This window comes from Vanellus vanellus (assembly GCF_965231255.1).
Source record: "Vanellus vanellus genome assembly, chromosome: 5".
In the NCBI taxonomy this organism is placed as follows: Eukaryota; Metazoa; Chordata; class Aves; order Charadriiformes; family Charadriidae; genus Vanellus; species Vanellus vanellus.
The window spans coordinates 21,463,633-21,475,995 of NC_138910.1; the positions used below are offsets into that span (position 1 = coordinate 21,463,633).

The window sequence follows — 12,363 nt, forward strand, 5'->3', positions numbered from 1 at the left end:
TCTGTGATTAAGAAGTTGCAGTTCTCTTCAAACATACATATTTTCTTTGAATACCATAAATTGATTACATGACATTTTAATACTACGATAAATGTGATGTTTCTTCAGATTATCTGAGATTATTTTTGTTACAGTTAAAGAGAAAACTATTCTTCTAGTCTCAGCATTTGCTAGTCTACATACACTAGTTACCAGTTTGTTCTAAAAAAGATTGATGTTGTGTACTTGTGTGTCTGTTTGCATACATAGTCATACAATTAATACTTAGAAATGTCATTGATGCAGTTTTTTCTATTGGTTTTATGGGTTTCCAGAGTATACCAAACTGCAAAGGTTTTGTAAAAACAACTGAAGGTCTAATTTCTAAAATGTGTTCAAACATCCTGTTCTTCTTAAAGATCTACAATGTTTGTAGGATAAATATTTAGCAGTGGTTTTTAAAATGTAATAATAATCTTTACTAATTTAACTTTTTTTTTCTCTAGGTATGTTCTTAGCTGAGATGATTGAGAAATATTTTGTATCCCCCACACTATTCAGAGTGATCCGACTTGCCAGAATCGGTCGAATCCTGCGTCTCATTAAAGGCGCTAAGGGAATCCGCACGCTGCTTTTTGCTTTGATGATGTCTCTTCCTGCTTTGTTCAACATTGGTCTGCTGCTGTTCCTGGTCATGTTTATCTATGCGATATTTGGCATGTCCAACTTTGCCTATGTTAAGAGGGAAGTTGGGATTGATGACATGTTCAACTTTGAAACGTTTGGCAACAGCATGATCTGCCTGTTTCAAATCACCACATCTGCAGGCTGGGATGGTTTGCTAGCCCCAATTCTTAACAGTGGGGAGCCAGACTGTGACCCCCATAAAGATCATCCGGGGAGCTCTGTGAAAGGCGACTGCGGCAACCCTTCTGTTGGGATTTTCTTCTTTGTCAGCTACATTATCATATCATTTCTGGTAGTGGTGAACATGTACATTGCTGTGATTTTGGAGAACTTCAGTGTTGCTACTGAAGAAAGCGCTGAACCCTTGAGTGAGGATGACTTTGAGATGTTCTATGAAGTCTGGGAGAAGTTTGATCCTGATGCAACACAATTCATAGAGTTCAGTAAGCTATCAGATTTTGCAGCTTCGTTAGATCCTCCTCTTCTTATAGCAAAACCAAACAAAGTCCAGCTTATTGCAATGGATCTGCCCATGGTAAGCGGCGACAGAATTCACTGCCTTGACATCTTGTTTGCTTTCACAAAGCGTGTGTTGGGGGAAAGCGGGGAGATGGACGCCCTCAGAATACAGATGGAAGATCGTTTTATGGCAGCCAATCCTTCAAAAGTTTCCTATGAACCAATTACAACCACATTAAAACGAAAACAGGAGGAGGTATCTGCTGTCATTATTCAGCGTGCTTTCAGACGTCACCTTTTAAGGCAAAAAGTTAAAAAAGTTTCATGTATATTTAATCAGGATAAAGGTAAAGATGAGGATGATCTGCCCATGAAAGAAGATATGATTATGGATAAACTAAATGAGAACTCTACTCCAGAAAAAACAGATATGACCCCATCTACAACCTCCCCACCATCCTATGATAGTGTAACAAAGCCAGACAAGGATAAATATGAAAAAGACAAATCAGAAAAAGAAGATAAAGGTAAAGACAGCAGGGAAAGTAAAAAGTAACACAGAATTCTGTTTGCGATAAACTGTTTACAGCCTGAAAAAGTATGTATTTGTGTCAACAGGACTCCTGTAGGAGGTATATGCCAAACTGACAGTTTTTACATATATAAATATATATATAATTATATATATATATAAAAGGTCAGTGCCTATAACAAGACAGTGACCCCTCGTCATCAAACTGCAACTCTGTAAAACAGGGTAACATCTTGACAGGAGGTTGTTGTTTTTATTACCAGCTGACACTGCTGAAGAGAAGATAAATTGGCCAGACTGTAGGGACCAGTTAAAAAAAAAGGTGCGAGCCTATGAATCTCTGTGTTTAACATGAAACACGCAGTACAAAAGTTGTATCCACTGTTTGCATTTCAACAGCCACATTTGCCATATTTTTACAAAAATCAGTGTTGGTGAACTTATCATTTTTTAATTCACAGGTTGTTTACTATTATATGTGACTATTTTTGTAAATGGGTTTTATGTTGGGGAAGGGGTTATGAGAACCAGGTGTTCTGCTCTCGGATTCTCTATAATGTACAGACAGAAGTGATTTGCATGAAGGCATGCTGCACTTGTAGTTCATGCATGGAAAAACATGACGTCGCACAAAGCAGCAGAGTCTGACTACTTCCATGTTTCAGGGTGGCTCTATATTTTGAGGTGCTTAATAACAGTATCCATCTAGTATCTCATCCAGACAAATCTTAATGTGCCTGTAAAGTCCCATAGAGTCTACAATAATAGAACAGATGTTTTATTTTTTCATAAGTCATTTAACTATAGTTGAACGAACTCTGCATAAAAAAAATTTACTGAGGGGCATAGAGTCCATTTTTAAGTATTCTTCTGTAGAAAACAGCTTACCTGAACTTGGGAAATTGAATTTACAAAAAAACCCGCGAAAATTAAGGATTATGAAGTTGTTCTGCTTCACCCTGCGGTATCGTTTAGCCATCTTCTGCTCTCAGCAAGGTTGACATTGTATGTGTTGATTAAAAAAGTACCGTCTATGTAAATAGTTATTTTATGCCGTGGTGCATGTTTGAGCAAACAAATAATGACCTGTGCACAATATTTATTGCATCAAATATGTACCACAGTAAGTGTAGTTTGCAAGCTTTCAACAGCTAATATGAAGTATTCCGTACCATTATAGATAGTTTGGAAGCTATCACTGATGCATGTTTATCTTGCCTTTGCTGCTGTAATTTTACTCCTTCCACTGTTAAAAGTCTAATATGGGAAGCCATATCTCAGTGGTTAAGTGAAACAAATTGTTCAATTGGTCATCATTCTTTCATGACATCAAGCAATAGTTTGCAGCTATTTAAGAGCTTCTTGCTTTGCATTCTAAAATTTTAAGTGACTACTGTACGGTGTATAGTCAGACTGTACAGGATATGTTGCAAACTGCTTAATCTGTTGACAAATACATGGATAGAATTTTCTAAGAAAATATAAATATTGTAAAAAATACCATTTTATTTTATTTTTCAGCGTTTTGTACATAAAATAAGAGAATTATCTTCAGGTTGATGTCACTGTCACTTTTGTTACTTTCTATCCATAGCACTTTTTAATTCAAGAACTTCACAAAATAAGAAACAAAGGAAAGAATGGGGTAGCTTTAGGTTTCTGCTTTTTTATTAGTACTGTATTTTTGCACACATTTTAATGTGAAATAAGTTTCAAACTGAGTCCAAAATGCACTTGCTTCCAAATAGATATAACTTGTAATTGAAATGTGGTGGGGAAGATTTGTTTAAAATTCTAGCACTGCCTGCATCAGAAGTTTCAAGGTAGTCTTTTTATTCATGAAATCTTTACCAGTGTTTGTTTACATAGACTATTCTTATTCTTGTTGATTCATGCTGCACTAGAACTGTTCTAAATATAATATGGGATCCACGATGTTTTTTTTCCACAGGAATTAAATAGCAAACTTGTATAATTGATCACATCAGGACATTTTGTGTTTCTTACACAAACAAAAATTCAATGTTGACTCCTCCTTTTACAAAAATATTGACTTGTGTGTCGGTGAACTGCATGCAGGAAAATGCTATTACCATAAAGAACAGTAAACCACATTACAGTTGAGCCAAAAGAATAAAGACTTTCGTTTTTTATTGTATTTAATTGTTCTGTCTTTGTTTTCATCACTAAAAACTATTGACTATCAAGAGGTGCTACAAAAATAAAATATGAAGATGTAAAATGTTAGAAAGAAGGAGCAGTGATTAAAATTCATTATAATAATAGATTTGTGAAAAGTAAAAAATTGAAGCCGTATGCTTTTGGAAAGATCTTTAATATGATCTTCATGTTATTAATCCTATTTAACACTATTCTATAGTAGGATAATGCTTATGTGTACATGATGCTTAAGGCCTTTTTTCATGTCAGGTATTCTGAGACAACTAGAAAAATGTATGTTAAAAAAAAGTATCTAGCTACCAAGGCTGCAAACCAATGTGTACAATTTCAATGATATCTTACATTTGAAGTGAAGAATTATCTTTGTGTTGTAAGAAAAAAATTGTTTGCTACATAATTTAAAAAACACTTATAACTTATTATGCTTTAAGACATGAGGGGTAGAAGTCAGCAGACACTTTGCTAGAAGTTTTGGTAAAACATCAAATTCATAGTTTTTTTTTAAACTTAGGGTGCTGAATGCAATTATAATGTGAAAAATACTATAATTTTAAATTTCTATGGTTGATTTACAGACAGTACTTTTCACCATCAGGGAGCTGGCACACGCATTGAGCAATGCGTGTATGCCCATGGAAGTGCTGATTCCAGAATACAGGAGGTAGGTGTAGAACAGGCATTGCAAGAGTGGTGGCAGTGGAACTGAGAAGAATTTGGAATTTGAGGGGAAATAACATAAATAAGTATTTATTGTGTCAGTCATATCACGCAAATGACCTGATCTGTCTCCACTTTACAGAATCCCTCATGAGTTGCTTGGAAAGCATGTTGGAAAAATTCTGGGTATCGAAGTATTTCTTTTCCCCTACCAGGGTTTCCTATACTTTAAGACATAAAGCAGTTTCCTGAAAAACGGAGGGACAAGAAGTTGGCATTACGCTTTCTTTTGACTATGACATATGACAATCTTCTCACGCATTACAATGCGATTTCATTTACATTGTTGCAAAATCATCTCTGATCCTGTAAAACATGCTAAAATTGGTTCTGAATAAAATAGCATTTGCGACACTGAAAGCAGTAGAGCCAAATTTTTAGGTAGTGATCACATTTGAGTGCTATTTCTAGAAATTTTCTCTGTTGTGAATGTAAAGTAATGCCTTGAAGGTAGGATACACTGAACAAATTAAAAACTAAGGAAAACACGCACTGACTCTAGTAGTCATCATGGATGTGCAGACATACAGCTCTGTACAGAGTGTCAGGAAAACCAGATGTACCCGATCACATATGCGATGTTTAAGTCCTACCTTTGGGTGTGGACCCCCAGACCTGCAGAAACACTTCCCAATGGAGCAGTAGGACAGTGCCCTTCATCTCGTCTCGAGTTTCCAACCACTAATGGTGTGTTGAGATTGTTTACTCCAAAAATTAGTATTGCTATACTAATGTAGCAAGCTCTTATGCTGCAGTGTTGCAACTAGATTTTTTTTTTTTAACCTCTGCTTATGAAAAGACAGTTATCAGGGTAGGCTCTAAGGTAGGAAGAGATGAGAGAATCTGAAATTCTGTCATTTAAGGACCAGAGTTACAGCTGGTTGGTTGGTTTTGTGGAGGGAAAGGTATTAAAGAAAATGCAGATAGATATATTTGTATGAATTAGACCATTCAGAAAATAATCAATATGCTTCTTGCAGGGATTTATACTTAACAGAAGACTAGTGCGAATAATAATAAAAAAATTAGTACCTCAAAACAGACAAGAAGGTATGTTTTTGCTTTTTTTTTTTTTTAACATATTCGTAGATTTATTAAAAACACCTGCTAACACACTGGAAACCAATTATGCACAGGTTTATTTAATCACCACAGCAGCCTCCTGCATTTTACCTGCTCAGTTACACGAAGGACTCCCCATACCCCCGCCCGCCCTCTGCGGCACCGGACTGAGGTTCGCGAGGAAGGAGCGTTCCAGTAACCCCCCCCAGCCTCGCCCTTGGCCCTGGCTGCTGCTTATGGAGCCGCAGCGGGCGCTCCGCGAGGCTGTGTCTCCCCAGGTGCCCTTGTGCCGCTCGCCTCACCTGGGGCCTGAGCTCAGGGAGAGGGCCCCCCGGTGAAGGGACCAGGGCAGACCGGCCGGTGGCCGCTGCGCTCTCCTCCCCGCGGCCTGCGTGGACGCGCCTCCAGCGGCCGAGTGCTGCGCAGCGGCCCCGGCGGCTCGCGGCACAGCGCCGCTCCCCGCCTCTGCGCCTCGGTCAGCGCCGCCCCATCCCTCCGCTCGGACGGCCAAGCGCGGCGCGGCATGGAGCGGCGGGTGGCGGCCGTCTCCCGGGCGGGCAGGTAGCGAGGGCCCGCTCCGAACCCGGCCGCCATCGCGGGCCTGGGGACCCACCCGCGTCTGCAGCCGCCGGGGACAGGTAAGGGGAGCGCCGGCAAAGGCAGAGCGGCGGCGGGCGGTGAGGGGGCGGCGGGCGAGGCGGACCGAGGGCTGCTGGTTTCCCGGGGCAGAAAGCCAGGTCCGGGCGGGAGGCGGGGGCCACGCAGCACGTCGGTGAGGGCGGCCCGGGAAGGCGGCGAGCGGCGGCCTCGGCCCGGCGGCCAGCGAGGGCGGCGAGGGGAGGCGGCCCCCGGCGGCAGGTGAGGGAAGGCGGCGCGGGGGAAGCTGCGGCCTTCGGGAGCCGCGCGGTGTCGGGCAGCGCCGCTTGCGGGGCCCTCCGCTGGCGATGGAGGGCAGGGCGCCAGGCGTTCCCGTTACTTGTGTGCTTGGTAAGGGCAAGGGCGGGCTTGACCCATCTCGGCGTTGGCAGGGGTAGCGGAAATGCCGGTTTTTCAGGTGAGGACCGGTAAGCGTTGGGTGTTTCTAACGGCAGAGGAGGCTGTGGAGCAAAGGTGCACCCGTTGTTAGCCCAGGAGCGAGGAGGAGAACAAACCCCTACTCTTACGTGTGTTTTTAAGCTGCCCAGAGAGAGTGGTTGTCTGCAAATCAAGAACTTACTGGATCTTGGCCTATAAAACTGCCCTTCTGGGTGTTTCTGGCGCCTGGGGTGTACAGGGGTGAGGCGAGGTGGCCTGTGGCACCCCTCGAGGGCTCCCTGGGTTTTAGCCGTCCCCGGGTGCTGCAGGTGCCCCAGCACCTTCGCTCCTGGCTGCGCCGCGTGGCTCGGCAGCGCCTTGGTGGGAGTGGGTCTGCCGTGCTGGCCAGACTGGGGAATGGGAGCGCTGGCATGCAGGCAGACGTCCAGGCCTGCCCTCCTGCCCGCCTCACCGCACAGGTGGTGGCACAGCGGCGTGAGGGTGGCTGGTGATGGGCGGTGTAGCCACAGCTGCCCTCTGGGGTCGTGGAATAAATGGGAAGCATTTCACGGGGTTTCTGTGTATTCTGCGGTTCTGGATAAATCCTGTGCTGCTGCTGTAAGACTGTGCTTAGTCCTGTGTGAGAAACTACATTCTGAATCCGCTTAGCGCAGCAACTCTGGAGCAACAGATATCACCAGTTCTTTCTTTGCCTGAAATACCTTCTGGTCTCAGTAGGCAGGAAAGGCAAACTGGTGGGCTGGGGCAGCGGCTGGCACAGACTAGTAGAGCTAAAGAATAAAAAGGTCGCTTCAGGATGAAAGACATGCTGGGATTCCCGTGGTCTTTCACTCATACCAGTGAATTGTACCCACCTGATTTTGCAGTGTTCTGAACGAGGACGTGTTTTACTGGGGGAAGACTTTTTAACTAAAGCCCACCACAAATGATTGCACATCCACATTGGTCCCCTTTGTTTCATTAGCGTGCAAATTGGAGAAATAGTATGTGTGGGGGAAAAAATAAAGCTGTAAGAAGTTTGTAAACTTCAATATATTTACTCTGGGAAATGGTAAAGTAAATAAAGACACCAGGGCAAAGATACTAGAGTGGCATACCCTAGAGTGACTCCAGGACGACTTCTGTGCTGTTTAGTCTTGTCGGAGGAAAGCAAGCTATAGTAATTGTGATCTCTAAAATACAGCTTTAAAAAATTGGCTATAAGGAAAGGTCTGCCCTTTCTGTATGCCTGTTCCTAACTGTGGGTTTTGTTTAAATGTGTTATTTTTGTGTGTGTTGTATGACGCATAGTTCAGGCTAGCCTGGCAACATACCTCACTAGTTGAGGATGAGTCACTTAAAATCTTATCTATCATTTGTTTAAGATAGAGACTGCAATAAAGAGCAGGAAAGCCAGAGAACTCGGAGGTTGTTTCTATTCATGTTTGTTTGTGGCTAAGTGTCCTTTATTTTAAAATGTTCTTAGATGGAGCTCTTTAGATCTATCTAGCCTTTATCATGAAATAAACAGAACTTTCTGCAGTATGTGGTATAAGTTTGGTTGAACCTAGAGAAATCTATTTGTAACTTGAGTTAGGTAGTCTCAGATTTCTGGAACATGAAGCACTCGAATGTAGGCTGCCTTCTTCATTCTGTGGGGACCCTTACTTGTGTAATAGACTGAGGTGTGTTTGCAGCATGCAGTGTTACCTTACTGTGAATTTATTGTTTTTGTATGTCTTGTGCCTTACTATTTAGATTTTGGATTCTTTTAGGTCACTCTAATGGCAATTTAAAATTATTTTCTGCCTTTGTGATTGCATAGCAACAGCCGGGGAGTAAATAAGCAATAAGCAACTGCAGGAGATTGTAATTATGTTGTTACAACACACATCCACTATTGTAAATTGTTGTACTTTGGAAACAAATGGCCTTGCAGAGAGGCTACAGATGAGAATACAGCCTGGTTTGGTATTTGGCATGCTGATGGTACAGTAGTAGAAGTAGCAGCTTTAATCACAGACAGATGTTCCAGCACTGATGTAATACACTGTTCTGTTTGTTCCAAGTCAAGAGAGGAGTGAATGGGGCAGAACTGTGGTTTGGTTTCTCTTCTAAACAGCTAAATATAAATAGGGGACTCTTCTACAGGTGGTTGATGGTGACTAATTTAGAGAAACTGCAAGCCAGAGGAAAAGGAGGGTTGGATGTGCCTGGCAGGAAAGACGTCTGCCTCACACTTGTGTGAATCTGAGAAATGCAGAGCATCTGTATTACTGAAATAATGACTCATCAATAGGTACAGTGTTAAGTGAAGGACTGATATATGCAGAACAAATGATCTAGAAGAGTAAATATTTTCCTGTGTTTTTTACTATTTGGAGTATACTTTGTTGTATTATATTACTTACTTTCTAAGTACACAGCCCTTTTTCCTCACCAGTCACCTCTGAGGAAGAGACACTTGTACTTTTGCTAATTCTAAAAACTTATAAAATGAATACTGCTGCACATATATTAATATAAAACTTTACCTTTAAAAGTATTGCACACTTAACTGTTTCACTTTGGTTTTGCAATTGTAATTCTTGAGCCCAATTTAAATTCATTTGCAATTTTTGCAAGTCATAATAAAGATCAGCTGTAAAATATACACCACACACCCCTCAACCACCATCATCCTGTTTATTGTATGGCTTTGACAGGTAAGAAAAGAAAAAGCCTTCCACTACTCTGAATATCCTCAGTTGTTTGATGATTTGCTGAAGCATTTCACAAGCATTTCACCTGTGCAGCTCTCTGCCAGGGTATGTGGGCTAGGTCAAAAAAAAGAGAGTGGGCATGGCTGAATCGTAGGTGGGTGATGAAATGAAGAGTTAATCAAAACTAATTGGTTTCAGTGGTACTATGTTCTGTGTAATGTGCTGTCTGATAAGTAAGCGTTGTTTGAACAGATAAAATAGTATGTATTTAAGAACAGATAAAAAAGAATGTATTTCCTAATTAACGGTTCTGCAGAGCCATCTGGAACTGTGAACCAGTCTGCAGATAAGACTTATACTTGGTTTCCAAGGTTTCTTTTTAAAGTAGTTTGTAATAATCTGATACTTAAGTAGTTACAGTGTTAAAATAAAAATGTATTTATATGTTCAGACTGCTTTGACATCCAAAAGCAATTTTTGTAGATACTGTTCTGCAAAGCTTTTCTCCAGGGTTCTTCCCAACTTCACTGTCGAGTTACAAATCAGCTTATGGCCTAGAGGTCACATCCTTTTAACAACATTTCTAGGTAGTACCTTTCATGTGGTGTTCTTGAGACATTTTACATCATATGCATGTTTGACAGGAAAATAAATCTAGCACCTCTATAAGATTATAATGGGGTTCTGAAAAGGGTTTGTTTGATAGTATGAATTCCATGTTATTACATGGATCCTTTGATCAGTGTGTTGGTTTTCTGTATTCAAACTTCTGGGAGCTGCTTGTGTTCAAGTGGGAATTGCACGACTCTAGGTTTGACACTGATTTTTTTTCTTTTTTTTTTCACTTTGCTTTGAAGTGTCAACTGCTTTGTCAAAAGGCATGATATTCTATTTTAGTAATCGAACATTAATTTTTGTTACCTGGTGAAAACACAGATACAAAGGGCAAATTGTGTGTATAACTAAGCTTGAAATACTGTTTTAAACAATTGCATTATAAATCTTGCTTTATACAATCTGACTTATGCAATATTCTTTTGTGTGTGTGTGTGCTTCTCATCAAGTGCTTTAGTGTTTTTTTATTTTTCTTAAAGGTCTGTTTATTGTTCTATGTGTAGATGGACTGAGCGCTGTAAATCATTAGTGTACTTTGTACTAAGTATATCTGGAAAAGACATTGGAAAAGGTGTTGGCATTCTTGCATTGTATATAATACATTTTAAATGCTAATTTGCTTACCTTATTTTTGTATAAACAATAAATATATGTGAGCAGGTTTTAGTGAAAATTTGCAAAATAGTTGTGGAAGGAGAGTTCGGAAGTAAGATTTGAGGAAGTGTTTTGTTTTCAGGTTGAAAATACCCAAGCACTTTTGATATGAAAAACTGGACTACTGGTAATTCCCCAGCAGACATGTTTCTGTTATAGCCTTGCTATGTCATGACTGGCTTTTTTTGCAGTTCCCATGGTAACAAGGATTTTTGAGCTGCAAACCAGAATATTGTATAGTGTTTGAGGGGGGTATAAATTTTCTTTATTACAGAAGAAACTTTGATCCATGAAAGCTGATCAGGCACCCTGCTGTCATCCCCCCCATTCTTCCTCTTAATAATCTGTGTTTTGCCCATAAGATTACACGTAAATGTGAATTCCTATTTGACAAGAATACAGTTACCAGTTCTAATTTTTTATGTAGTATGAGATGGTGGAAAATGGAAAACATATCATCTTCCAGTTGGAGTCTTGACAAACAGAAGGCCATTATGTATGCATACAAATTTGTATGTGTATATATTTGTGAACATTGTATATGCGTATAAAAAGTAATGAGAGCTTAAGTTGCTCAGGATTTGCACTGGCTTCTGCTCATGTTTGCTTTGGCTTGGACTTGTTTCCAAGATGCATTCATAAAATATTTACTTTTTAAATGGACTTACACATTTGAACTAAAGAATCTCAAAAATATTATACCTGAATAACAAACTAAAATTTGTTAACAGTACAATAATCTGGTGTGTTTTTGTGTGTGTCTATCCCGTGCCTTCTCAGATGAATGCATGGGTGGTATGGGATGTTTGGGATGTATCTTGAACCAAATAGTTATAGGAGGAGCCTTGATAGAGAAACTATGCTTAGGACATGTTTTTTGTGTGTTTTTTTTTTTTTTTTTAATTAGGTAGCTTTTCTGTGGTAGTGATGTTCTTTTTGAGCACTCGTTCCAAAAAAAGAAGCCAATTCAGATTTGTTGTTCAGGGTTTGTTTGTTTGTTTGTTTTTTTAACTGGTAAAAAAGAAAATGGGAATGATGTAGTTACTGAAGCAAACAGCATAGGTAAGCTAGGCCGTTACTGTTGATGTTCTAAAAGCCTCTGAATAGTACAACTAGGGAAGACATCTTCATGACATCTGAAAGGCAATTTAGAGAAAAAACGTTAAAACAAAATTGGAAAGTAAAGTCTGCTGCTAGTGGCATGCTGGTCTTCCTGTGGTTTGGGCTGGCAGACCTCTATATCCCCCTGCCATCAACACCGCATACACATGTAGAATTATTACGGAATCATGAAAATGAAAAAATGCCACATTGATCTCTGCAACTGAAGCTACTCATCCAAAGATATGCAGTTCTATTGTAGAAGTATTGACAGGAGGAGGGCAGCTTAGTACTTAGTAGTAAGTTCAACCAAATACCCATTTGTAAAAGATTTTTCACTAGTGCTGTCACCTGTGTATGTCATAGCTGTGACAAAATAACTTGCATCTACACGAGAGAGAAATTGAGCACCACGCCCATACTCAGGCATGAATACCCTGGCTTCATTGAAGTGTGCAACAGTATCATTTTTTTCAAGTGAAGCTAGAAGCTCTGAAATGACTAATTTTTATTCCCCTCCTCACCCCACCCCTTCTAGGAGATGGGTTGAACACGGTAGGTGCGTGTAGTTTAGGCCTCTGTGTCACCCTTCTCATGGAAAAACAACTTTCAAATCAGTTCAGTGCTAATGTTAAAAAAAGCTTATAGCTTGCAGTAAAG

The 12,363-nt window shown here is 40.4% G+C and overlaps 2 protein-coding genes across 8 annotated transcripts in view; one reads left to right on the plus strand and one right to left on the minus strand.

Moving 5' to 3' along the window:
- Positions 1 to 1,681, plus strand: part of LOC309672675 (sodium channel protein type 2 subunit alpha) — a gene marked incomplete at both ends in the record, with an annotated part of 58,808 nt that extends 57,127 nt beyond the window's left edge. For all 8 annotated transcript variants that reach the window (XM_082484237.1, XM_082484230.1, XM_082484232.1 and 5 more), the window contains one exon: positions 486 to 1,681. In XM_082484237.1, the coding sequence (XP_082340363.1) occupies positions 486 to 1,681 (1,196 nt within the window). The remainder of the gene's footprint in view (positions 1 to 485) is intronic.
- The window catches only part of LOC309672013 (sodium channel protein type 1 subunit alpha), a gene marked incomplete at both ends in the record, with an annotated part of 554,434 nt that overhangs the window by 165,594 nt on the left and 376,477 nt on the right, over positions 1 to 12,363 (minus strand).